At 44.5% G+C, this 24,983-nt stretch overlaps 1 protein-coding gene across 3 annotated transcripts in view; it reads left to right on the top strand.

The window, feature by feature from the left end:
- pard3ba (par-3 family cell polarity regulator beta a) overlaps positions 1 to 22,631 on the top strand; it is a 123,974-nt gene extending 101,343 nt beyond the window's left edge. For 2 of the 3 annotated variants that reach the window (XM_029520436.1, XM_029520427.1), the window contains exons 23-24: positions 10,076 to 10,155; positions 21,278 to 22,631. In XM_029520436.1, coding sequence (XP_029376296.1) covers positions 10,076 to 10,155; positions 21,278 to 21,611 — 414 coding nt within the window. In that variant the 3' untranslated portion in view covers positions 21,612 to 22,631. The remainder of the gene's footprint in view (positions 1 to 10,075; positions 10,156 to 21,277) is intronic. The other variant, XM_029520445.1, reaches the window with a different exon arrangement.
- Positions 22,632 to 24,983: the final 2,352 nt, after the last annotated feature.

The following is a 24,983-nucleotide window of genomic DNA, read 5'->3' as shown; positions in this document are numbered from 1 at the left end:
TTGTTAATGGACATCCTGCTGCCGCACTGACCTGGGCCAATCATTCACTCCTTCTTTGTGTTACAGCTGCACATTCATGATGTGTCTTTGTTTCCTTTCCTTCCATTAACTTGTTTTTACGTGTTTATTATAATGCAAGTCTTCTGCAACCATCTGGAAGCTGACCGTGCGTAACATGGTCATCTGAAACGAGGGACGCCATCGTTAACCAGAATATTATTTATTCAGTGTGACAAACACTCACAGGCACACAGTACAGGAGGAACACACACACACACACCAAGTCATGTATCTTATCTTCAACTCATTACCCTGTGAATCGTAAACAACACTGGCAGCACGTGACGCCTTAATGAACAGAGAAGTCCCAGAAAACCACACATGCAACTACACACTAAGAGTCATTATAAAACACACAGAGAGAGGGAGATACACTCACAAGTCCAGATACAACTTGTCATCCACTGCGCAGCTGTTTTTTTGTACTTCTCTCTAATGTTGTGTGTGTGGACATCCATCACCTTGATGATATTTTAATGTCACATCCTCAGGCTGTCTCAATCGCTCCCCCCCCCCCAACCTCACTTTTCTCTCCCTCCCACACGTCGGCCATCACTTCATAAATAAACCCCCACATCATTAAGTAAACACGCACCAGCCTGTCACGGTGATAGATGGCCTGCACACACGCGTACACACACACACACACATATTCACTGATCTGTGCGGGGTGCTTCATGCCCACAGGCAAAAGCCCGGATGGTTTTTGCGCCCTCAGCCCTGAATGAATGAATGTACGCGTATTCATATGTGAACTTGAGTGTTAGGAATAAAATTATCAGGAGCACGTTTACAAACGTGGCGGTAACACACTTCAAAATTTGTCCGCAGGCCCTTTATAGTTAGATATTGATATTTAGTTTTGTCTGCTGGTTAGTTGGCGCCCGCTGCTCCCCGGTGGTTGGCCATCACTGCTTTTACCTGACGAGTACCACACACCTCTGAGCTCAGCTTCTCTCACCAATGACGCACACTTTCACACAGAGTGCAGGTGTAATGGCTGGTCCAATATGCCGACTGTGGGGGAAGCTGCCACAAAAGAGGTGTAGCCCAGCAGAAAGCTGCTTTCAAAGACAAGAGGCAGACCCGAGGGGGGAGAGATGGAAGCGAGGAGCGAGGGAGGAAGTAAACGAGGGGAGAGAATATGAGAGGAATGGGAATCAGGGACGGGGAGTGGCACAGAGGCAGCCACTGAGAAGAACAGAAAATGAGAGAGAACATGTTTTTTTTTTTTGTTTTGTTTTGTTTTTGTGAGAGAGGACAAAAGACAGAGAAACTGAGAACATGACAAAGCAACAAAGCAGAGTTGAGGCAAAAAAAAAAGGACTTGGAGGAGCCTTAGGGTGAAGATGGGAAGGATTAGAAATAGCACATCTAACGGGGAGTTGGATGGCACAAGGAGGAGACAGATGGGATGGAGGACCTGACAGACACACGGTGGCATTGACATAAATGACTGAAGGAATGGAGCAGGGGAGGAGAGTGGTGGTAAATCAGGTGGCAAAATGTAGCTCAGGTGGTCTCAGTGGTTAGAAAGTGCTCTGCACTGCTGGAGTGTCCTACAGCATGTTATTAGAGCTCTCCCTGCGCTCTTTGACAGAAAATTGCTCCCAAAAAGAATGCATTTATATTTTAAAGCTTTTGGTTTTGTGGCTGCTGGCACGACGCTGTTTCTTCATCTGCAAAGACACACAAGTTCTTCACGTGCAACAAATTATATCATTACATTTAGCTTGCAGCTTCCGCCTCCTCCTCGACCAGAAGCATGTACCTCTTGTTTGTCTTCTCACGTCACGGTTTTGGAAATCAAACTGGCACCACTGGGAAGGTGAACTGCTAATGTTGGTTTGCTGGTTAAGTAGGTCATTCGTTTTTCAGCGGTCAGTTTATTGGTTCCTTCATTGGTCTCATATCTCATGTGTCCTGTCTGTCCGTCACTTCACTTTGCTTTTTAGTTCATTCGACACTTTCAATAAAAGTGTAGATTCACAAAAGTTAATAAAGTTTTTTTTACGTTGAAAAGGTGAGGGAGCAGCTGGTTTGGAGCTGTTCCTCTGAAGGAGGCAGCACTAATGTCAGTCTAATGTTTGTGTTAATCAGGTTAGCATATGCTGTGTGTGTGTGTGGATTTGAGGCTTTACGGATGCACCTGCACCATTTTAATGAGAAACTAGAGAAGGATAACTGGCTAACACACATCATCACTCTTTCTCACTCTTGTCTGCCTGACTGTCCTTACTCACACAATCCCCATAGGAAAAGCTGCATTTGAAGTACTTGGATCACCAAGCCAGCTGGATTAAGTCCTGCTTTCCATTTTTCACAAACTTGCTCACAAATGTAGAAATTTAACATGGTCTACACTCACCTCTCGCACACACATACACACACATGCATCGAACACGTGCTCAAACACGAACACAAACCAACATGCTAATGTGTATCAGCACACACACACACACATTTTATATCACTTTTAGGAGGTAGCAAACCACAAACACACTGAAACACACTATCCACAATCAGCCATGGAATGGCAGCATATCCACACACACACACACACACACACACACCATCAAAGGGCTGTAAACCACAGCTTTAGCCAAACTGAAGCTGCCTTCAGAGTTCATTTCTCTGCAGGAGGCTCTAGCCAATTCCATGCTGGCAGCTCACACACAGCCTCACACACAAGAAACTTTTTTTTTTTTTTTTGAGGAAGATCCCATAATTCAGTAATTACAAGAAATGCAGTCTCCTGATTCGGGTTCCCACGTGACCCACTTTGAGATCACCCCGGCTCCACACTCAAATCCAAATCACACATCTTGGTTTCACAAACGAGCCCTGTGCAGCAGCAGCAGGGGAGGCCTGTGCTGATTAAAGGCTGCCCATCGGTCCCTGACTCTCTGGATCGGACTGAGCGCTATTCTGGCCCGTGTAATTGCACAGGCCCCACCACAAGTGAGTGTTTGGATCATACACCCCAGAATAAACTCGAACAAGCTACTGTGACCAGCTACTGAAAAACATGCCGAACACCAAGAAAATGACAGAGCACAAATAAAGCGGGAGACTGTTCGATGTTAATGTCAGGGTGAAACTAACAAGCCCATTTTAGTTTATAGTATGTGTCAGTGAGGGGAGATGATTCCGTTTGTTTCAACACAGATTTAATAGTGTTACACTTCCCTTTAAGTGTCCCAGAATACCTGATCATCAGGAAGCGATGCTATCTAATTCCCACTTGAACTGAGATTGCATCTAAGATGGCTGCGCCCACGAAGGACGACAAGACAGCGTATGAGTTGGACGGGTAATTGTCTGCTACTGGCTATTGGCTTTAAAACCGACGGACTCCGACTCACACATGCTGTGAACTTTTGCTCACACTCGTGGGAGACAGAGAGTGAAATTTTCATTCAAGAATCATGTTTCTGGCCGCCGCTATCAAGAGTTTTCACACACATATATCACACCTTCCTCCCTCCTCTCTCGGCAAAGTCACAATGAGCGATTCCATCCACGGACTCCTCCTCGCTGTCCTTGTCTCTCCAGCTTATCCCTGAGGCTCACCACACTGCTCCCTTCTCTTTTGTTTTAAGTCTCTTCATTCCAATGCTGCACAGCAACTGGGTGAGGGTTTTTTATTTATTTATTTTTTTCCCTACCTGCTCTCCCTCCTCCCCATCTGGGTCCACAAAGGGCTACAGGGACTTATTTGGTGTCTGTCTTTATCCCCACAGCTTGTCTCTGGCCTACGGGCAAACTGCAGAGTGTGATCTGTCTGCAAGTTGATAGAAATCTCCCATTCTCCTTCTCCCCGGCGTTCACTCTGACTTCAAAGTGCATCACCACTCTGTTCGGATTAAAGAAACCAAGGATTCGGTTGGTTCAGCTACGTGTCCATATCGCTGATGTGGTCATGCTTTAGATGTATTCATTAATTTGCACTGTAATCACTTTATAACTCTGCAGTCTCAGAGGAACATTGTGACAGTTTGCCCATTAGACATGCATACATCGCTCTGAACAGGATTTTTGTAGGCAAACAGTAAACCCTGAGTTATTTTATCATAGAAGGTTCATGCCACAGAAGCTGGATCAGATGGCTGCTTCCTGTGGGATTTAAGCAGGTGGGGTGGCTCAAAGACACTGGAACCTCATGAGCCATGACAGATAGAGGCCACTTCCTTATCCGCTGAGCAAAACCCTTGTGAGACAAAATGCGGATGTTTTCCCCAAACTGATCCTTCAAATCCACCGCAGCTCACTCTGCACTTCTGGAGTTGGCACATCAAAAGGTCTGAAGGTCAAACGGATCAACCTCATGATGTTTGGATGGCAAGAGGAGATGGATTCAGTCATCAAAGCCTCCGTAACTGGTGGCGGTGTCAACCCGGCTCCCACATATTGAGCCTGTGAGTGGGAGGAGAGGGCGCTGTAGAGATGTCGGCGTCACAGATAGAGCACATGTGGCTCTGGAGAACTGAGGGGAAATCTGCTGGTCTTTCTGCAGCGTGTTTGTAGATGACCCCACGCTGAAATATCAAGAATGTGTCCAGACTCGAGCGCACACACATACACACATACAAAAATTTACCGAACACATCAGCCAGTTCAAGACGGGAATGTTGCACTTTACTCTGTTCACTATTCTGTAAAAGAGACACGGACAAAAAACTGAGGCGATATCTCTGTTCATTAGCCACAGGGCGGCATTATGGCACATCTGGTTGGTTCTTCATGGCCAAACAGCAGAATGTTTGTATAAAAGGGGCTTATGACATACTTTACAGGGCATCGTGACCCGCAGAGGGAAGAATGAAACCAGATACACACACACAGATATTTGGATGTTATTTCAGTGAGCAGTGGGGAGGCAAACAAACCCACGGAGGGGGAGAGGAACAGGGACACAGCCCCAGTAAATAAATAACACCCCATGGCCCCACACACACACACACACACACACACACACACACATGGAACAGGCTAAGGTTGTATGACGATTACAGATTGATGTAGTAACAAAATGCAGGTTCAAGGCAATTTTCCAGATTGTTTAAAAATCGCTCATTGAGTTTGATGACCCCAGATCAGAAGTTTGATAACATGTTCCTAACAATCAGAATAATGAGACTGCAGATGTAGAACGTAAAGAACATCCTAAAGAGTGATGCCAATTGTCCAGTTTGTGGCTAATTTCCACTTTAACTAATCAAATAGTCTTTTGGGTTGTTGAGCATATTTCTCTTAGTGTGTTTTTTCTACTTTGAGCCAATGACATCAGTATGTTTCAGCCTTTTGACTGCCTGGGTGTTCGGATGCATGTAAACACGTGGAAGTTATTTTGAATTCATGTAAACTGTTTGAAAGTTGCGTCCAGACCAAATGTATTCAGACAGATACAGTAGTGCGTGCCGAGGCGGAGGAAATGATGGAGGTCAGCGGTATCATTGGGAGTTTTGTCGGCTAATGAGCTCCACATTCTTTTCACACTAACTGTTAGATCCTCATGAAAATTAAATAAATAAAACACAGTCACATACATATCCCAGCCAAAGTCTGAACCCAACTGTATGTAAATGTAAAAAAGCTACACTGAGGGCAAAAGTTGAGGCCTAAACAAATACTAACAACCAAGACAATTACTCGTAGATTGGCCTATTACTAAAATAGACTGCATTCCAGTCTGAGTGTGTGTAACCTTTGGTCCCTGTGTGTGTGTGTGTGTGTGTGTGAGTGTGTGAGTGTGTGAGTGTAAGTGTACCTACCATCTGCTGCTAACGAGCTCAGAGTGAGCAGGGTCCAGGTGTGGGAGTGTTTAGTGTACACTGGGGGGCAAGTGAGCCTCCTGTTAGAGATATAAACGCACGCACACACGCACACACACACACACTCATTTGATACACCATAATCTTCTGTGCCAACGGGGTTCACTTGACTGTTTTGAAAGATGTGCTTTGACCTTTTTTGGTTGTAGTTGGTTATTTGTTGGTAATGATGATGATACCAACCCATTTTGGGTGACTCTATATTGTTGTCTTTAAGCATTAAAGAGCACAAAATAAAGCTGGACCAGCAGCATGCAGTCAGGAGAGGCCTCTCATCGTGAAAAAGAAAAAATATATAATGATAAAATAAATGAAATGGTCATATTTATCTATATTAAAGCAATTTTCCATTTAACTTCACCAATCTTGATGATTTGACGATAATTTGACCATTTCATGAACGCCTCAGTCTCCCGCAGTCTGTCGGAGACCTAATCAACTAGATTTAGCTTAGCAGTAGGTTTATTAGTTTGGTTTTGATGGGCGTATGATAATTTTGAGTCTCTGCTACGATAATCTGAAATTTCCCACCTTGAGAGTAAGTGACGACAAGCTACAATCCACATCAGCACCATTTCTTTTTTCTGAACCTCACCGCACGTCACTGAGATGGACCAACGTAGACAGTCTTTGTCTTTGTCTGTCTGCAGTTCAGGTTCACATTTCAAGCTGTCAACAACTCTTGGTAGCAGCAGTTAGACTCTTTCACAAGTTCTTGTTATGGTTTGTTTTGCATCCACCTACGCACACACCACATCTTTAACAACTCCTCTGCCAGCCCAACTGTCTCCCTCGCTCCCTCACTTCCTCTCTCTCTCTCTCTTATCTGCACCCTCGCCCCTCATGGGGGAGTCGGCAAACTCTTATCACAGTGATTTTTTTTTGGGGGGGGGGTCTGTGTGTAGGGTGGGTTCCGCCTCATCGTGCCAGGGTGTGGAGGCTGAGGCTGCCAACAGGAGGTGGGCGTGGGGGTGCCAAGCAGAGGCTCCACACTGTGACACATGCTTAATTATCTTCCAAGTTGGATGGAGGGAGGAAGAAAGGATGGATGGATGTGAGGAGAATGGAGGGCAATACAGGAGGCTCATTATGCCATTTGAAAAGAGACAGTGAAGAGAAGTGGTTTGGAAAAAGGCGTATCTGAGCATCTCAGTCAGGACGAAATGGCTGCTCAGGCATTGTGTCAAAGCACTTGGACTCCCGTTTGAGGCTTTTTGTATATATGAACATCGCAAATTTACAGCAAATCCAAAAGTGCTCCAAGAAATTCATTTCCTGAGCTCCGGCAATAGTTTCTGATGAATGGGGCAGCTGTGCTGCTACACTCTGTTGGTGTGTCTGTGCGCGTGGATGTATGCGTGCGTGCTAGAGTGTGTGTGTGTGTGTGTGTGTGTGTTGTATTCCGGTGCTTATCATCTGGCACTGTCAAGGCATAGCTTTCTAATTTGGAAAAATGGAAAAATGGCTTTCTGTTCATTCACACTCACACAGGCCAGACGTTCTGTCAGCTGCACAATGCAGTGACTCAACAAAAACTACACAATTTTGAAGAAAGATTGCTCTGATGTGTTGAAGCTCATTTACTTTCTTGATGCAAAAGTATTCAAGCAACCTGGAGGTCTGCTGATGGAAAGGTTTGGCTTTAAATTACACAACTCCCAAAGAGCATAAAGTTTGACAAAGCCTCATAGTTCCAAAGTTTTCCCGCCCGACTCTCATGAGAAATAGGAACTTCCCCATCAGGCTTTCAAAGAGAATGTGACTTTTGGTCAGCTGCTGTCCACTCTCACTGTTTGGTGCATGACGTCCCTGGGCTCAGGAGGGGGGTACAGAGACCAAGCTCTTTGCTCACTGACCAGCTCCTCCGAAGTCTTATTGCTGCATTTTAACTCCAACCTGGACTAATTTCATATAGCTGCTTTACCAGTTGCCATGGTGAAACTGAGAGTTGTTTTGTGTTTGTTTATGTGTGTGTGTCTGTGTCACAGTAGTATTTCAAGGCATATAATCGCGCACAAAAGCAAGCTGTCCAACTTGGGGAAATGCAAAGCGGCGTGTGTGTGTGTGAGAGACAGGGAGAGTTAATAAAGGGATCATACAGACCTATGGCTGCAAGCTATTATGTTAACACAATCAATGCACCAAAAATTCCCTCATTTTATCCAAACACACATTTCCTCCTGCCGCCGTCATTCTCCTCCTTAGAAGATGTATTATGCCTGGCTCCACACACACGGCCTTCCACCTGAGTCCCAGCTTCTTGCTGAGAGTAATGCCCGCTTTACTTCGCATTATGCATCTCTTTGCATAATGTGCCCTACGTAACACACACACACACTGCCATTCGAAGATGGAGCATTCACTTCCTGATATCATATTAAACCTCCACACAAAGACACACATGGCCCTCCCTGTCTTCCATAATATTAACACACACAGGCACAAAGCCACTTCAGTGAATAGAGCAGCATCCTTGCCCCAGCCGTGGCTCTGATGTGCTTTCACTTCCTGGCTCCCATTCAGAGACATTAGAGCGCCCTACATTACAGAGACATGCTAATGACATCTCATAATGTGCCGCTGCTACATTGATATGCAGAATGAGTTTGAACTCATATGTACATGAAAAACAGAACAATAGACTAGTTCTGCATGGCTTCGTTTCCGCTCTTTATAGTCTGTGTGTTTGTGATATTAAATGTGTGTAAGTGGGTGATTGTGCGGTTGTATCACTTTGATAGTCTGGATCAAACGCATGACTGTTCACATGTGCTTCTGTCAGACTGGGATTGTTTGTTTACACGCACATGTATGTGTGATTGCTGGCGTGCATTTGGCAAGCACGCTGGTGAGTGCGTGTGTGTTTGACCGATGAAATGTCCATTGAGTAAACAGCCTGTGTTTGTATGTGAAAACTCACAGCCCAGAGCGTAGATTACAGATAATTGAAACTGTATGCTCTGCCCTCTCTGCCTCCCCCAGCCTCCCCCTTTCTCCCCTGCCTTCAGGGAAAGCTTGTTCAAACCCACTTTGTATTGTGTCAAACTCAGACCATCTCTTATGCAACCGAATTTAATGCGCCATCGAAAAATATGGATAAATATGAAAACTGAACTTTTCACACGTCCAGGTGTTGTCATGCGATGACACAATTGGTTTTTAACGATCAGCAATAAGTCGCTGTTTCATATTCCCGCAGTCGTTCCACAACAGATAAAAGCCAGTACAATATGATGCACTTCAGTACAGCAAATTCACAGATGGGTGTCAAATGCAGTCTTGGTGAGATATTGGCTCCCTCACACAGTTTGGGATACAGTTTATAGAGAAATGGTTCCTCCTTTGTGTTGTTATGCTCTCCCACAATGCTCCACGTGTTCAGGTGAGGCTCTGGTGACCGCTGAATATGACTCACAGCATCATGTTCCCACTCTGTCCAATACCAAAACGTTTTTAATGTTTTGTTTTTTTTCCCACTAATGTATTCTGGAGTGTTCCCTGGATGTATCATCCATCTGAGAGTGTGAGGTTTATCCTGCTGGGACCGATATGGCACCCGCCCTCCACAGACAGGGGAGAATGAAGATGACACTTAGCTGGCCTTCTTCGACATTTGGGATTAAACTGTGGACAGAAAAAGGCCGGAAAATTAAAAATCTTTTCAGCACATCAAGATTTATCTGCCCACAGTGCAGACGTGGCTTTAATCAATCACTTCCTGGTGTGTGTGGATGGGAGACAGATCAATTTTTTTTTTTTTTTTTTTGGTTTGTTTGTTTGTTTTTTTCAGATGTGCTCTGTTTGCTTGAGCTGTATACACACGTGTTTCAGAGGGGCACGCTGCTTAAATGTGGTTCCAGATGTTTATGTTACCACATGTGGGGCATTCCAAGGCTTCTTCAGTTTTTTTTTTCTATCCACTGAAACCGCAAACACATAGATGCTTTAAATACTTAATGTAGTATTATAGACTGAAATGGTGACTGAGGTTTAACATATAGCCCGAAGACTTGTGGCCAACTTCAGCTGCTTGAATTGGCCCAAAAGAATTTTTTTTTTTTTTTTTCTTCAATCAAATTTCCAGCTGAGTGACTTACAGAGTTTGTTGCCTTACTCTCAAGTGGCTGAACCTCAGATCTCCAGGTCTCCATATTTACATTCCTTGTGTTGTGTTCTCACAGATGGCACCAAGAGGAGCTGACCCTCGACCTGCTCACCACTACGAAGACATAGATCAACATCAGTACCACACACAGTCCAGGTATGTGTGTGTGTCTGTATGGATTTTATTTCTCAGTGTGGGAAATGAAGGGACTAACTTTGTGCCACTCCTTCCTTTGTGTCTACCCCACTCTTGTGTACACACACACACACACACACTAACACATATATACGCACACACAGACTAATCCTCTTTGGAGCTTATAATTAAATCTGGAGTGTTTGCCTTGGGAGTGTCTACTCATCCCAGGAACAGGAGTGATCAGCCCTCCGGAGAGCAGGGCACAGGCAGGAGGATCATTCACACACACACACACACACACACACACACAGACACACACACAGAGGATGGTTTCCTCTTACGAAGGATGTACATCCTCTTGCGTGGGTTTAATGAAACTGCACATTTCTTTGATTTGTTTATGTTCCCTTTTTTAATTGGATGCATCCGTACACACACTTGTACGTCTTCTCTTCTCTACATGGGGGGTTCCCAGCAGTGATATTGCTCACATACATGCATCAAAAACACCAGAATATTCACTGCCGTGTGTGTGTGTGTGTGTGTGTGTGTGTGCACATGCTGAGAAAACGTCATTTTTGCGATATTCGTGCCCCAACAGCTAAGTGGAGCGAGGAGCGACGTGGTGCAGGGAAAGTGAGAGGAGAATAAGGAAGGGAGAGGACACTGGGATAGAGAGGAGGCAAGTGAGAAAAAGAGAACAGTCATTTCACGGGTTATTGCCCCTCCTGATATGACAGGCACCAGGGAGCGCACACATCAGCAATGGCTCAGGGGAACGAGACGTTCAGAGAATCAGGGGGAGAGAAGAAGAGCGAAGGAGGGACAGGACCCAACAGTAGAGGGACGGAGAGATTAGCCAGCTGTAACTGGAGACGGACCGGCTGAGGAAGACTTGGATGATTGTCACTATACTGAGCTATATTTATGCAGTCATTCTATATACTTATCAAAACATTTGAAGCAAGAAAATTGAAAACCTTCCTAACCATTTCTTCCTGCATTTCATTTATTGAATGAAATGATCAGTCTGCAATTGTTGTAATCATTACTCAAGAACAAGTTTAGTTTTGGCCTCTCAAATGCCAAATTTTGCTGCTTAGTGTCACCAAGTCTCTTTCAAGGTTACATTTTTTGTTTGACAAAGTGAACCCGTCAGTCATTGGAGTTAATCCTAAAGCAAAGGCTTGTCTTCATTTCTGTATTTACAGCATAGTAATTAAATTGTGTCACAGTGAAGGCACTACCACCTCGAGCTTCAAGAAATTCTTAGCAGCATTATTAATACAATTTGTTGACAAAAGGATTAATCAGAAAAATAATAAGTGGATTAAATGATGATAAAATACTTTCCAACAATAAAACGGCATACCAGTATGTTAGAGGGCTCCAGCAGGCTTTTATTTACAGTACAGTCCTGCTTCCATACAAAGCAGCTATTTTAAATAAGATGTTTCATTTGGAAACCACACAGGATGTCAGCAGGTTTCGGTTGTAATACTCCATTGTTTTAGATTTACATAATACATCTAAGTAGCAGCCAACATATCCTGTTTCTTTTACAGAGTATGACAAATCAAGTTCAAATGATGTTTATTACCTCAAGAAATAATCTCATTGTTATTTAACTGTTGTTCATCTCCTCTTTGAAGTAATTTTAGACCTAAGACCCATAGGATATCATCCGTTTGAAATGCATATGCTGAAGTTAACAATTTTCTGGAGACGTATCTCGGCACAAGAGCAAAACCAAGAGAAACAAACGGCAGAGAAAATGTGCCAGATAGGTCGGAGCCCTATTCAAACTCAGATGTTTGTGTTCTTCTTTCTGATGTTTCTGTAAAGATAAATCACAACTCCTCAGTCCCCAAAACTCCTGCGACTCCCCATGGCACAACTGCAGAGGTAAGAGGAGGAGGGGACGCAAATTTATTCTGGGAATGTTTTTTTTTTTCTTCTTCGTCTTCTTCTTTTTTCATTGAATGGGGAAAAACAGGAGGAAAAGAGAGCACAGACACAGCAGTGAATTGAATGCATTTTTCAAAGTGGAGCTGAACTTTGTGCAAAATCCCCCCGGGGGCCGCCATTATTGAAAGCCATTTCCTCTCAAAATGAGTGCGGCTCCACCATTGGCCTGGCTCTCATTAGCATACATTTGGCCTGCCTTTGTGAGGAGCCGGCTGGGGCTGCAGCTGGAGGGGAGGGAGTGAAGGAGGTGAGTGTGTGTGTGTGTAGATAGTACAGGAGATGCAGTAAAGCGTTTCACAGATGGGAACATATGGAGAGGGAGTTAAGGAGAGTTTGGATGATGGGAATAAAATTGAGGCAGGATCAAGATGTTCATGCAAACATTTAAATGTGTTGTAACAAGTCAATATGTCCATTTGCATTATAGCTTCTCTAATGAAAGCACACAAGCTCGGCCTGTTCCATATCTATCTGGCAAGGATTTCTTCCCCTGGTTCTCTTGACTTGGACTTTTTGAAGCGTTAACAAATACCATATTTATGTTTTTCTTGAGTCCCACTGCTCAGAAAACCTGCTAAGACAAATGAGTCTGTAGAAGACGCAGGTATTTATCAGCTCCGGCTCTGGAATCTGTTAATTCTCAGCCCTTTTCCTGCTGGAACGCCTCAGAGCACAGACATGACCTGTCCAGCACACGACAGTGTCTCACACTGAGGCTCAAACACGTTTACACGAGCAGCAACCTGGAGATCAGACGTGACCGATCGGTTTTGTTTGTTTCGAGGAGCAGCTTTCAGCTCACTCTTCCTCTGCTGCGTCTGTAAGTGAAAGCGATGACCCCACTCTCCACTGTTGAGTTGGTCCAAACACAGAGGCAAACTCCACTGTGGAAAACAGTTTTATCAGCTTTTAAACGATCATTTGCTGATTTTTTTTTTTTTTGTCGAGCAAGTCTGTCAGTAATTGAAAGAAAAAAACAAAAAACAAAACAGCCCAACCAGAGTTTTCCCTGTTAGTCCAACTTGTGCATCTTTTTTTCCAAACTCAAGAGTTTCTTTGGATTTGAAGGAGTGGATGCCAAAGTAAGAAGGGCTGATGGGAAGAAAGTGGACCCGAGCCTGGGACTTAGCGCCAAGGGCTGCTGCACAGCAGCCAACAAGAGAGGCTGAAGTCTGGGAAAGAGGATTTGGAAAGGAGGCTAGAAGTGGCAGCGTCGAGAGGTTTGCCCCGGGGAGGGTGATAGTGCTATTTTGGCTCTTACATCCCTCTCCACTGGCCATTAATGCTGGGGTGCAGCTCAGCTTCCAGATAGGCTGTGTGCTCGGGGACACACACTAATGTATGTGCACACACACTCACACAGGGACATATGGAGAATATTAACATCATTACCAATTCAAAGCAGCAGGTCATGGGCGCGGTGACCCAGCCTCAGGTTGTCCAATCAGAGCACCCCTTGACCCTCTCCCCCAAGGTGATTGGATTAGGGGACCGGGTTGGCGAGGCAACGTTGTTGGCCAAGGCTGATAACTGGCTGATTAATGTGCAGCCGGTGGCCAATGAGTCAGAGAGCGCAGGGCTTCGACCAGGGGACCACGCTGGCCTCGTGAAGCTCCTGTCACATCTGGACAAAGGAAATGACCCGCTGACAAGGACAGACGAGGCGTTTGTGTTAGCAGTAAAGGTTTTCACTGGTCTATTTGGCACTTCATAAGCAGGACTTGACAGCGGGCATGTGTCCTCAATATATTCAGGCTCCGTGTGCTGGGATGGGTCTCTCTGTTTGTCTGATCCAGGTGGATCCAGGCATTCTGCTGTCATTATGATGAAATGATCCAAAAGTTTAGACTTGTGAATCTCTCTAGCAGTTTCTCATGTGTGCAATCAGTCTTTGTAAGGAGTCTCTGGCTTGCCATTTGAGGGGTGACTGAATGCTTCGAGTGCTCTCTGCCCCTCCTTAAAAAGCAGACAGCAACTCCTCTGTTGTCCTCTGCATGTTTTGCATCCTCTGGTTTGTGAAAGTGTCCCTCGAGTCCTGTCGAGCGACCTTTACGAAAAGTGCTACAGCTAAACTTCCCATACTTGCAGCCACTTGATTTACTCCACCGTGTCTGCGCACATGAACCTTTTCACATCGGTGGTGTCTGCTCTGGCCCAATGAGAAATATAAACCAAGCAACACGGGGTAGAACACAATCAATGACTTCACCACTCTCTGAGTGAAAGCAATCTGTTGATTAGAGTAGGATGAATAAGTAAGGACAGATGAGAGGAAAATAAAAAATGAAAATCTATCTATAATGCTCGTATTTACTCACTAATTTGTGCTTCACTGGTGATTCAGTCAGCTGAAAATAAGCTCCCAAAAAAGCACTCCGGCCTCACACAGTTGGACAGCCATATTTTATGCAAAGGTCCGTTATCATTTTAGTGCAGGAATATTGTCAGAGCTGTAGTTTAAAGCTGTCGTTAAATTCAGAGGGCTTTCCCAAGGTCAGTGGAGAAATCATATTCCTGCTGCATTTGCTGTACCCTTTATTAAAGCCCCATCCTGCTTCTCTTAGCCTCATAAGTGATCAACTGTTTCCCCACCTACTGCTGTCCAGCTGTCGAATAACTCACTTTCAAACCTCCCAATTCACTTAAAGTTATTGTCTCTGTTACTCATTTAATTTCTTTGGTCCTGGCGAGCTCAGTGTATTTCTTTTTGCTTCTGTAGTATTTTCAGCAATTGCCCCATAACAGCTTGTTTCATCTTTCCAAGACCCCATGATTAGTTTAAAAGGTGATGTGACCCCCTTCTTTTATTGTTAAATGGCCAGCCCAAGAGTTTATGAAGCCCTGTGCAGATTATATTGTTTGATTTCCAGAGTGGTGCTGTGACCCTTCTCTTATTTGCGGGTCCTTTTTGAAGGGACGGGTCGTGTCGGCGTGCAGAGGCAGCAATATTTGTCCAGCTAACAGTGTTTGTGCTCAGACACAGGAGAATGTAATGGAATCAGCAGTAGGAAATGAAAGGGCTTTAGCCAGCTCTGTCACATGCACAGCTGAGGCGCCGGTGGCTCTACCTGTTTACAATAACTTCCCTTTTTCTGTTCTCGGCATTTTTCCCTGATTCCATCAATCCCTCTGTCTGCATTTTTCATTCCTTTCTGTTTATATCTCTCTCACATCTCTTTGTATCTCATCTCTCCCTCTCCATCCCTCTTTCCCATAGTCTCCCAGCTCTGTGTATGGGAAAATGAAATCATCACTTCATAAATAAACCAAAAGATATACACTTTGAGGCCTCAACACTCCCTGTGAGCTCAGAGGGAAATACAAAGACTGTCATGTACAAGCCTGCATGACATTCAGCCACAAATACAGATGGACAGGCAGCTCTGTGGAGGAGACGGGAGTCACCATGAATTCAAATGTTCTTTTCTTTCCCCACAATAGGACAGAATGGAATAGAAGAGGTGCACAGTGAACTTATTTTGAACTATGAATAATTTGAGCTGAGTGGAGAACTGCAGAGCGATCCCATCTGTTTCTGCCATTAACAGCTTTTCTCCAGCACGTTTCTATTACATGTTACAATCTCCCTCCTGTCCAAGAAGTAAATGTCATCTTTGACCTCCTCACTTATAGCTACAGTCACCTTTCAATGTCCAGAAAACGGACTGTCTGTTCTGTCTGTTCTTTTCTCTTGCACACATTTTAAGTCTCTCTAAATATGAGGAGAAACTAAAAGTTGTCAGTCTGGCTGAATCCGATGAAAAATAATATGGCTGAATAGTTTGATAAAGGTTATTGATAGTCGTCTGGAGCATGACAACACCAAAATGGTGAAAAAGTCATTAAATGTTCCAACTGGTTTAAAGAGAAAGCACTCAGGGCAGGTGCCTCCCATCCCTCCTCGCCTTCTAATTTCTGTCCCATAACTCCCACGTTGCAGTTGGACCTCTTGCTACCTGCCACTGATACAGTACACTTCCCCTGTCATTGCTCGGCCGGCAGTGTAAACAGGGGCCCATTTAGATGAGGCACATGCGTCTCAGGTGAGAGCCAATTTCCACTGCTGTTGTTGACATAGGCTGGTTTGATTAGCAGAGCTGCCTGGATGGCCAGGGCCAGAGTGGCTAATGGTTTCCTCTGCTGTGGTGCCAGCCGGGTCTGCTCTCTGTCTGTAGCACTCAGCTTACACGGCACTATTAGTGCTTTGACTCCGTGTTTGTGTGTGAGCAGAGTTTGGATGTGCGTGAATTTGGAGAACCTGGAAAAAGCATCATACACTAATGAATGACTCGACATACTTCGTTACATCTTTCAAATCAGCTTTTTTTTTTTTTTTTTCACAATACATGATGAGCATAATTGACGCTGACATCACAACCTTCGACTGCAGGCTGAATCAGGTAAATTGAAGCAGCATCGCTGGTCCAAAAAAACACTTGTCTGTAACCTACAGATGCATATAGATGTCTGCGTTTATGGGAGCGTTTGGCAGTAAGGCACAGCAGCTGTTTTTCTGGAACAGTTAATGTATTTTGAATGCAGTGCATGTCAGCTTGCCATCAGCGGGTGAGCAGGTGAGCACATAACCGGCAGATGTGCTTACATATGCATCTGTATGTTCTCATCTTTCGCAATCACAACGTTAACAATTTGAATGTGCTAATTTCATTTAGGTGAGTGCAGTTAATTGTGAGCATTTGCACTATTTAATGTATGTGTGTATGTGTGAAAGCAAAAAAGTGCAGACACACTTCAACGTTGGATCGGTGCGTTGTTAGTAAGTCAAGAATACAGTGAAGTGTTTGAGTGTATCTGTTAAAACTATGAAACCACTGAGGCCGGATCCGGAGGTGCTGTCCTCAGACATGTTTGTTTTTTGTTGCATCTATTTGACAGAAAACATTGGAAAATGTTTAATTGACCTTTGCCAGTTATTAAGGCCTGAATGTGGAACGTGTGAACAACAACAAATGTCACAGTTTCCCCAAGGATGCTGTTTTTGTTTTTTGTTTTTTTGTCCATTTTTAATCATATCGACTCCCGGGGTTCGATGTGTGTGTTTGTCTGTGCATGTGTGGGTGTCTGATGATTTTACAGCTGTTTGGCGTCAAGCACTTGTGAGGCCAGGGGTATTTATTTGGGGGGCCAGGATAGTAAGTCTGGGGATCTAATGAGGAATTGGGAGTTGGCGCGGAGGTTCATTTCCTCCTTCCGTTTCCAAGGGGCAGGTGCAGCATACCTCCCCTCGTCCCCCACCCGCCTATATCCCATGCTATCACCATACACCCAAATTCTTCACTGTCACAAGGCGGAAGCAATGCATAAATGGCAACACTCTCACAGTCCCAGATGGACACTTTCACTGCTGAGTATGTAATCATATACACTCCCAACACACATTCGCATGCATATAAATATGGCTGTCATATTGAGGCCGTCATGTGCGCGCACACACACACTCTCGGGGGTTGCTGGGGAGTGTGCTGTATGGTGCTGATGTCTTGGAAGTGTGAGTCAGATGTATTGCGCTGCGTGTTGTGAGAGCTTCCCAGTCTGGTTGGTCCCTTTGGTTCACATCACACCCTACACTGCGGCTCCATCCCGACCTCAGAGAGACAGACGGACGTCTGCGTCTGTCTCACTGCCTTTTCTCCTGCTAAACATGACATCACCTTTTATTGTCCAGATATCGGTTGAATTAAAAAATCTTGCACGTGTGTGTGTAAATGAATTAAAAACGCATCTGATGGGGAATATAGTTTAGTTTATTGTGAAACGCTCAGTGAAATGTTATCTGTAAATGATCACTTCCTTGTAATTCACCCACAGTCACTGCGATGTCTGTCTTCAGACTGAAGCTTTATTACTCGTCGCTGCTTCACAGCAGCACACATTCATTAAACAACATCCAACTATATCCAAATACCAACTATTAATTTCCTCTAGAAAGTCCAATTTCCTTTTTTATTCCCACATCCACCCCCTCCTATTTATTTGTGCCAGTGTCATTCTGCATTAAAGTTTTTTATTACATTTTTTTATTTTGACGTGACGTAAGGGTGTATGAAGCTCTGCAGACAGCTGAATGAAAACATGTCTTCTGTCAGCGTCTGTCCTGCTGTCAAAAACTCTTTTCAAACTAGATTAGCAGCACTGAAGCAGCTCTGTTAATTTTCTACTATTACTAGCAGCTACAAAATTTTTAATCCGACAGGGATCTGCCATGTCTTGTGTGGTTTTTATTTTGGGAGGAGGTCAGAGGTATAAAAAAAAAAAAAAAGAAAACACAGCCACTAGATAAGTGGAACTCGTGACAGACAGATAAACACCTGAGTTAAATGGATAAACTCCATCACAGCATCGCGCCCATTCTTTGTCTTTCCTTTTTGTCCCTGTGTTTACCTTCATCACGTCTGTTTTTAGTCACTGTGTTCCTCTTGTGTGCTGATATCTCTGCTCTCTGCTCGCTCCTCCTCTCTTTCCCACACTGCTGATGAAGTTACGTAAGTTAACATGTAAACACATATCCCATTCTGACACTCACAATATACAAACACAGCTTTGCACTCTTATCTGGCTTGCACTCATACTTACAGAGATGTTTTATTCAGCATGGCCAAATTAAATCATAGTTTCTGTAAATATCAGATACCACAGATCGACGTGGTTCGGTTAGGTTGGCAAAGGCCCACAGAAACACACACAGACATACATTTCCTCCATCTCCCCACCAGGCTGAAGCCAGCTGTGTGACCTGGGGATGAGGAGCTCTCCTGCAGGTCACTGAGGCCCAGGGACTCTCTAATCCCCCAGCTGCTTGGCCGGACACACATATGTTTTTCAGGCCGTCGCGCTGTTACACACAATGTCAGAACTCAATATTATTAGATATTTTAACTTGAGTGGTAAAGTGAGGTTAAACCTATCTAAAAAAATAAACACACATCCGTGTGTTCACTTCTGTTCTGCTCTTCCTGAAAACACATTAAGACTGTCAGTCTGTGGCCTCCCTGAAGAAACACTCCCATATGAGCAACCGAAACAATGGCAACCTCTCAACCCACACACAGCCACTCGGCTAAAGCTACTTTGCTATGTCATGACAGGGTCAAAGGTCATCTAGACCTCGGTAGTCTAGCACCAAAGGAGCTTATCCCACAAAGTCTTACAATCGAGCAGAAGCTACATTTATTCATGCTCATATTACCGCAACATATTTCTGTCAGTGAAAAGGGAAATAAAGAGCAGGGAATAGTGACAAGTAGATATTCAGGTCACTGAGGTGGTGGAGCAGGAGAGAGAGATGAATATTCAAGTGGGAAACAATGTGGAAATGGCAGGAAATGGCAAAATGAGCTGAGACTGGAAGCTGATGGAGGTTTCTGTCAGTCTGTTTGGGTGGCCCTGAGTCGGGTCGAGGACCCAGGTGTTCCCCCTCCTCGAGCTCCTATATCACCACAGCACTCTTTTTAATTTCTCTTTGCCTCCCCTGGTGGCCTTCACCATTTAATCTGGATTAATGAGGAAGCTGACCTTCGTCTCGCTTTCTCTCTCCAGCTCTTTCCACTCCTTTCCAAGCTTCACTGTTTTTACCCGCACATCCCTCCACTTCTGCTCCTTCTTCCTATTTTCTCCTTATCTCAAGTCTAGGCAATCCATGTGTGCCCATTTATCTGTGTGTATGCATCCGTCTGTCCTGCTCCACTGACTGACAAGGCGGTGCTGTTCGTTCTCGGGACCACCTGTGTGTCCTGCCGCTCTGCTCTGTTTGGGTGGTCAGGCCTCCCAGCCCCAGAAAACACACTCTTCTACACACTGATATCTGGGGCACACACATGCATGTAGAAATCCACAAATATCCCCAAGGGAAGTCCGCTCAGGCACAAGCGCAGACACAACCAAGCTGTGTGCGACCTAATATGTGGTGAGTGAGTCATTCTAATTGGCCAGTCAACAGGTGCTGATCTCAACTCGGGGGACTCGACAGAGGAGACTCACGGATATGATTGCAGAACAAGGGAGAAGCTTTAAGCTCAAGGCTTCCGTGTAATAACTACAGTGGGAGCCTTTGTTGACGGGTGGGAAGCAAATGTCTAAATCTGTTTGCAGCTCTCAACTGCTGATTGAAAGAGCATTACAGTTATTTAAACTGCAGCAAGGTCCACTTTTGTTGTTTATTCGGGTTCAACAGGAGCCGTAAATGTGCATTTAGATACACGTTAATAACCCTGTAGGAGGAAGCTCTAATCAAGTTAGGCATACAAAAAATACTTTGATTTATGTGTTGTGCACGATAGTTATTTTATTGATGATGGCAAATATAAAAGTTCTGTTTTCCCCCGCTGACAATGATACCGGTTGGTGTTAAAGGTGTTTGGAAAAGAGCCTGCGTGCTTCTTTCCACTTGGCAAAAGTGATCACTTATGTTGTAGACGTGGCTCTTGGAGATCACCACTTTTAAAAATAGCAGAGTTTCTCTTACAGCGAGGCCGATGAAGACCTGATTTGTAGATTTGCTTACTTGCGGTAGCTCGACTTGTGTGTCACTCAGCACTGGAAACAGCACATAAGATGGAAAACATTTGAATGGGGCTGTGAAAGGTGAGCAGCCCTCTCTTTTACCCCCCCGTCTCTCTCGTTCTCTCTCTTTTTCAGTCTGCCGTTCTTTCTCTTACCGTCACCCCGAGGCCCGCGTGTCGCCTTACCCAGGGGTTTAGCCCCTAATCACCCAAAAGCTAGTGGGAGGGAACTGGAGACTTCCAGCTGGCTGCCTCGTTACTGCAGACCCCTGGGACACACACACACACACACACACATTCCTACACACTCACACACACAAGCTGAACACACACGACCTCATATATGCTTACTGAGGTATTTGCTGTTATCTCTTGGCATCTCTCCATCCACGTTCCCCCCACAACTCGATCCTGCCAAGGCCACAGCCCAGCCACGTAAACTGAAAAACAGGCGGGGGGTTTCTGGCACGTCCTCTAAACCAGTTAATACCGGTATTAAATGTTGTCTTCCTTATACTTTCAATGCATACAGACTGTCTCTGATGACTTGTTTGTCCGTGTAACATTGCTTATGTTTCCGACAGGCCCAGCGGTTCATTCCAGTGGAGTCAGTAAACGTACCATCGTTGTTTTCAACTACATTTCTGTTTCAGAAGGGATCCATATGATTACGCCACCCACCCCAGACCCAGAGAGCCGGCCCCGTACCCCGGCAACTACCACGGCCGTGCACCGCTGCCCGCCCAGCAGGCGTCCAGCAACCCTCGGCGCTACCCCCCGTCCCCCCACACGGAACATCAGCACCGTGCGATGGCGAGACAGGACGTCCCCCCTTCTCCCACCGCAGGCCACAGAGGGCGGCACTACTACGAAACAGCCGGGGGCCGAGCAGACGGCTACCGTGGGGCCAGCCCCGGCCGCCACACCTACCAAGACGAAAAACAGCCCGACCCCAGACGGAAGAACCCGGTGATAGGTGCAGTGTAAAACGTTACAAATATGTAATGAGCGCACAATTCACGGGTGTTCAGACTTTTGACACATGATAACAGCTGCTGCCGCGGCTGCCACGGTGGATAAGTGTGATTCTGCCATATTAATTTATTCAATTAGGAACACTGAGGGCAATAAGTGACAAGCTGAGAGGCTAAAATCAGGCTTATTTCCAAAACCATCTGGTCATAGCTGTTGTCACAGGCCAAGGCAGCTTGGACAAGCATTAAGGACTCAAAGCTCGTTGTACAAATACTTCTGTATATTTAGAACTGTGTCCATATAAACAATTACAGATTATACAGATGGGATCCTATTTTGATGTAGAAATTAAGGTGGATTTAGGGAAATTGAATAAATTACACAGATTTATGGAGTAAACTTGTGGCCATATGTTGGAATCAGGTCATGATGAAGGTGGTGCTGCTCGGCATTTTGCACATGCTGATCAAACTGAAGGAAATGAAGAGGCATCACCTTGACCGGACTCTGATAACATACGAGAAGAACAGGAAGCCTAAGTCGACAAACAGGAAAGGGAAGTAACACCCCTTCAGTGTATCTTCTTGTCCTTGATGTTTTGTCTTTTGGACTTCCTACATCCGGCTATTACACTTTTTTATTCTTTCCTTTTTTTGTGTGTTTTTTTTTTCTTTACATTGATGCCTTTGATTATTTTGGAGATGGCACATAACAAATGAGTTTGTCTATGATATTCTTGTGGTGCTTCTGTACAAGTCGTGATCCGTGCACACACACACACACACACACACACACACACACACACACACACACACACACACACTATTCTGCCACTTCTCATACTGTACAGCTAATAGAGTTTAATCTAATATTTTATCATTAACATATCATTGCTAAATGTCACTGCACTGAAAAACTCATTAAATGTGCCAATGGTGGTTTGAGTTACACATGCTGTCACATAGTCCACGATCTATTATTATTATTTTATTTTTATTTTTTTTGAAATATTTTGCATTAAACGTTTTGAAAATCTCATCGAGTGCAGCACGACATTGTTTGATCCTATTTCTGTTTCATTTAACCGGTTAGCAAAACTGTGGCTATTTCAAATATTCAGTCAAAGTGTGACAACACCATGAGTCATCACTTTAAAAATTCATTACAATATGCAGCTTAATTTCTCTCAGCACAATCTCTAGATAAATTTGCCCATTGAGATGACTGATAAGAGTAGCCAGCCCTCTGATAATGACTAAATCATCTTCAACAATTAGAGTCAGGGAAATCTCCACTAGAAAATGATTATTGCCCAATTTGCTCTCAGAAATAAAGATGGCACTGATTGGTGAAATTAGACTTGAAATGGGGAATAATTAGAGTGCGGAGGAGGCTTTTTCTATCAGCTAGTGTTTAATTAGCATCAAGGCCAACAGGGACCGGGCCTCCACTGATCCGTCTCGTCTCGTCTCGGCTTTGACCCTCAACTGTCTGAGCTGAAACAGACCAGCCATTCAAAACAGGCCGCACGGGCAGATAAAGGGTTAATCAGCATTTTTATTTGAACCCATTTTAAGCAAATGAACTCTTTCCAGATAAAGTCAGGACACACATTGCTGAGCCTTTACGCACATCAGATGACACTCACCATCTGATCGGCAAACAGTGGAAAACAGAGACTTGTAATAACACATTTCTGTTAATGTCGTACTTTTCTATACAGCTTTACAATGTTTTTCATAAAGCGGAACAGATTAACGCTAGATAAACAAGAATGCAGACAAACATCCTGTGACAATCCTGTGATGACAAAATGAGGAAAACGGACCGCTTCTTGCCAATGCCTTGAACTAAACAAGCACATTTAAATGTACAAAGCCACTGCAGTCGAAATCCGGTGTAAAAATATGCTGAGTGGTTTCTCCGTAGTTGTACACTTTCAAACTTTCAAGGACACCAGAGAGAAGTTTGCATGTTTTACTTCATTAAGTGTTACATGTACTGTGGCTCCACCATTATCAACAGCATCTCCATGCCTTGATAATACAGATTGGTAATGGTCCTAAGCTGTGGTAAAACAGTTGCAAGCAGTGGAAATTTTCAAACCACTCATCCAAGAGTCATTCAAAGATACTCCGATATGTAAAATTTCATTAAATATTTGGTTCCGCAGTAATGTTTAAAAAAAAGCCGACATTGCCAAGCAAACCTTAACAAAGCAAAAAGGTCCGTTCACTTGGCTGGTCAGGTTACATCATGACGCAGCGTCTTCAACCTGAAAGTCCCAGATAGTAAGAGGGCGTTGAGTTTGTCAACATGAGGTCAAGGACAAACTTCGACAAGGAAAGCAACTCGCAACATTACAACATTACATCACAATGAAGCCGACACTCTCCTGATTCCATTCGTCCTGTAGATCAGGAGGAGCTCTGTCCTTTAAACAACTTACAGCACTTAGGATGCCTCCGCTGGCTGTGGACTGTGTTTTAATGAATAACTGCGCAGTAAACAGCCTCCTTCCAGCGCTTGTGGTCAGCTCGCTGCCAAAGACGATAAACAACAGCAACTGATCATCCAAGAATTAATTGCAGTTAATGCCCATTAAACAAAAGCTTTAAAATCACTGTCAGGAGCAGCTGGCTGCAGCACCCATCCTGCGGAAATCACTCACCTACCTTCGGTTTATGGGTGTGTGTGTGCCTCCTCATCTTGAAGAGGATCTTTAATTGCTCACATGACACACCCTGATCAGATGTGGTCGTTGGCGCTGATGTGCTGACCGACATATTTTCATGGCTCATATTGCATGCAAGGATGTTTCCCTCTCACGTGGGCTGACCTTTGATATGAACAAAGACCGCATCCTTCCTTGAGATTATTTGTCTGTTCTCAACACCTACTCTCCTTTTGTTGAAGTTCCTTGACGGTTCCGTCCGCCCTTTTTTTCTTTTGTTTGCAGAAGTCAGCTTTCATTTTCCATTTACATGGTAGAGATTTTCTTGCTTTTTTAATGTGTTTATTTATTGTTGGACTGAATTAATTTGCCACATAAGCCCATATTTTTGTTGCAGTTACTGACGAAGCCGTTCCCCGGTTGATTACCGTTAACCACGGGGTTGTGGGAGAATTCCCCGGTTATGTTCTCTTAGCATTACCTATTCTGCTGGCGCCCCTGTAGAACACCTTAGCTTGTTAGCATGTGTCAGTCAAAAGGCGCGCTCTGGGGAGGGCAAAGTGTAGAGCTGAAGCAGTTATCTCCCTCCCACACAGCTCCCAAAAAAGGCAGCGCTGCAGGAGATAGACGGAGAGAGATGGAGGGGTGTGTACAGTAGATAGCGAGTGCGTATAGGGACTACACACCCTGACTGAAGGTACGGGTGAGCA

This window comes from Echeneis naucrates, chromosome 2 (genome assembly GCF_900963305.1).
Source record: "Echeneis naucrates chromosome 2, fEcheNa1.1, whole genome shotgun sequence".
NCBI lineage: Eukaryota > Metazoa > Chordata > Actinopteri > Carangiformes > Echeneidae > Echeneis > Echeneis naucrates.
This window is presented reverse-complemented; position numbering and strand designations above follow the sequence as displayed.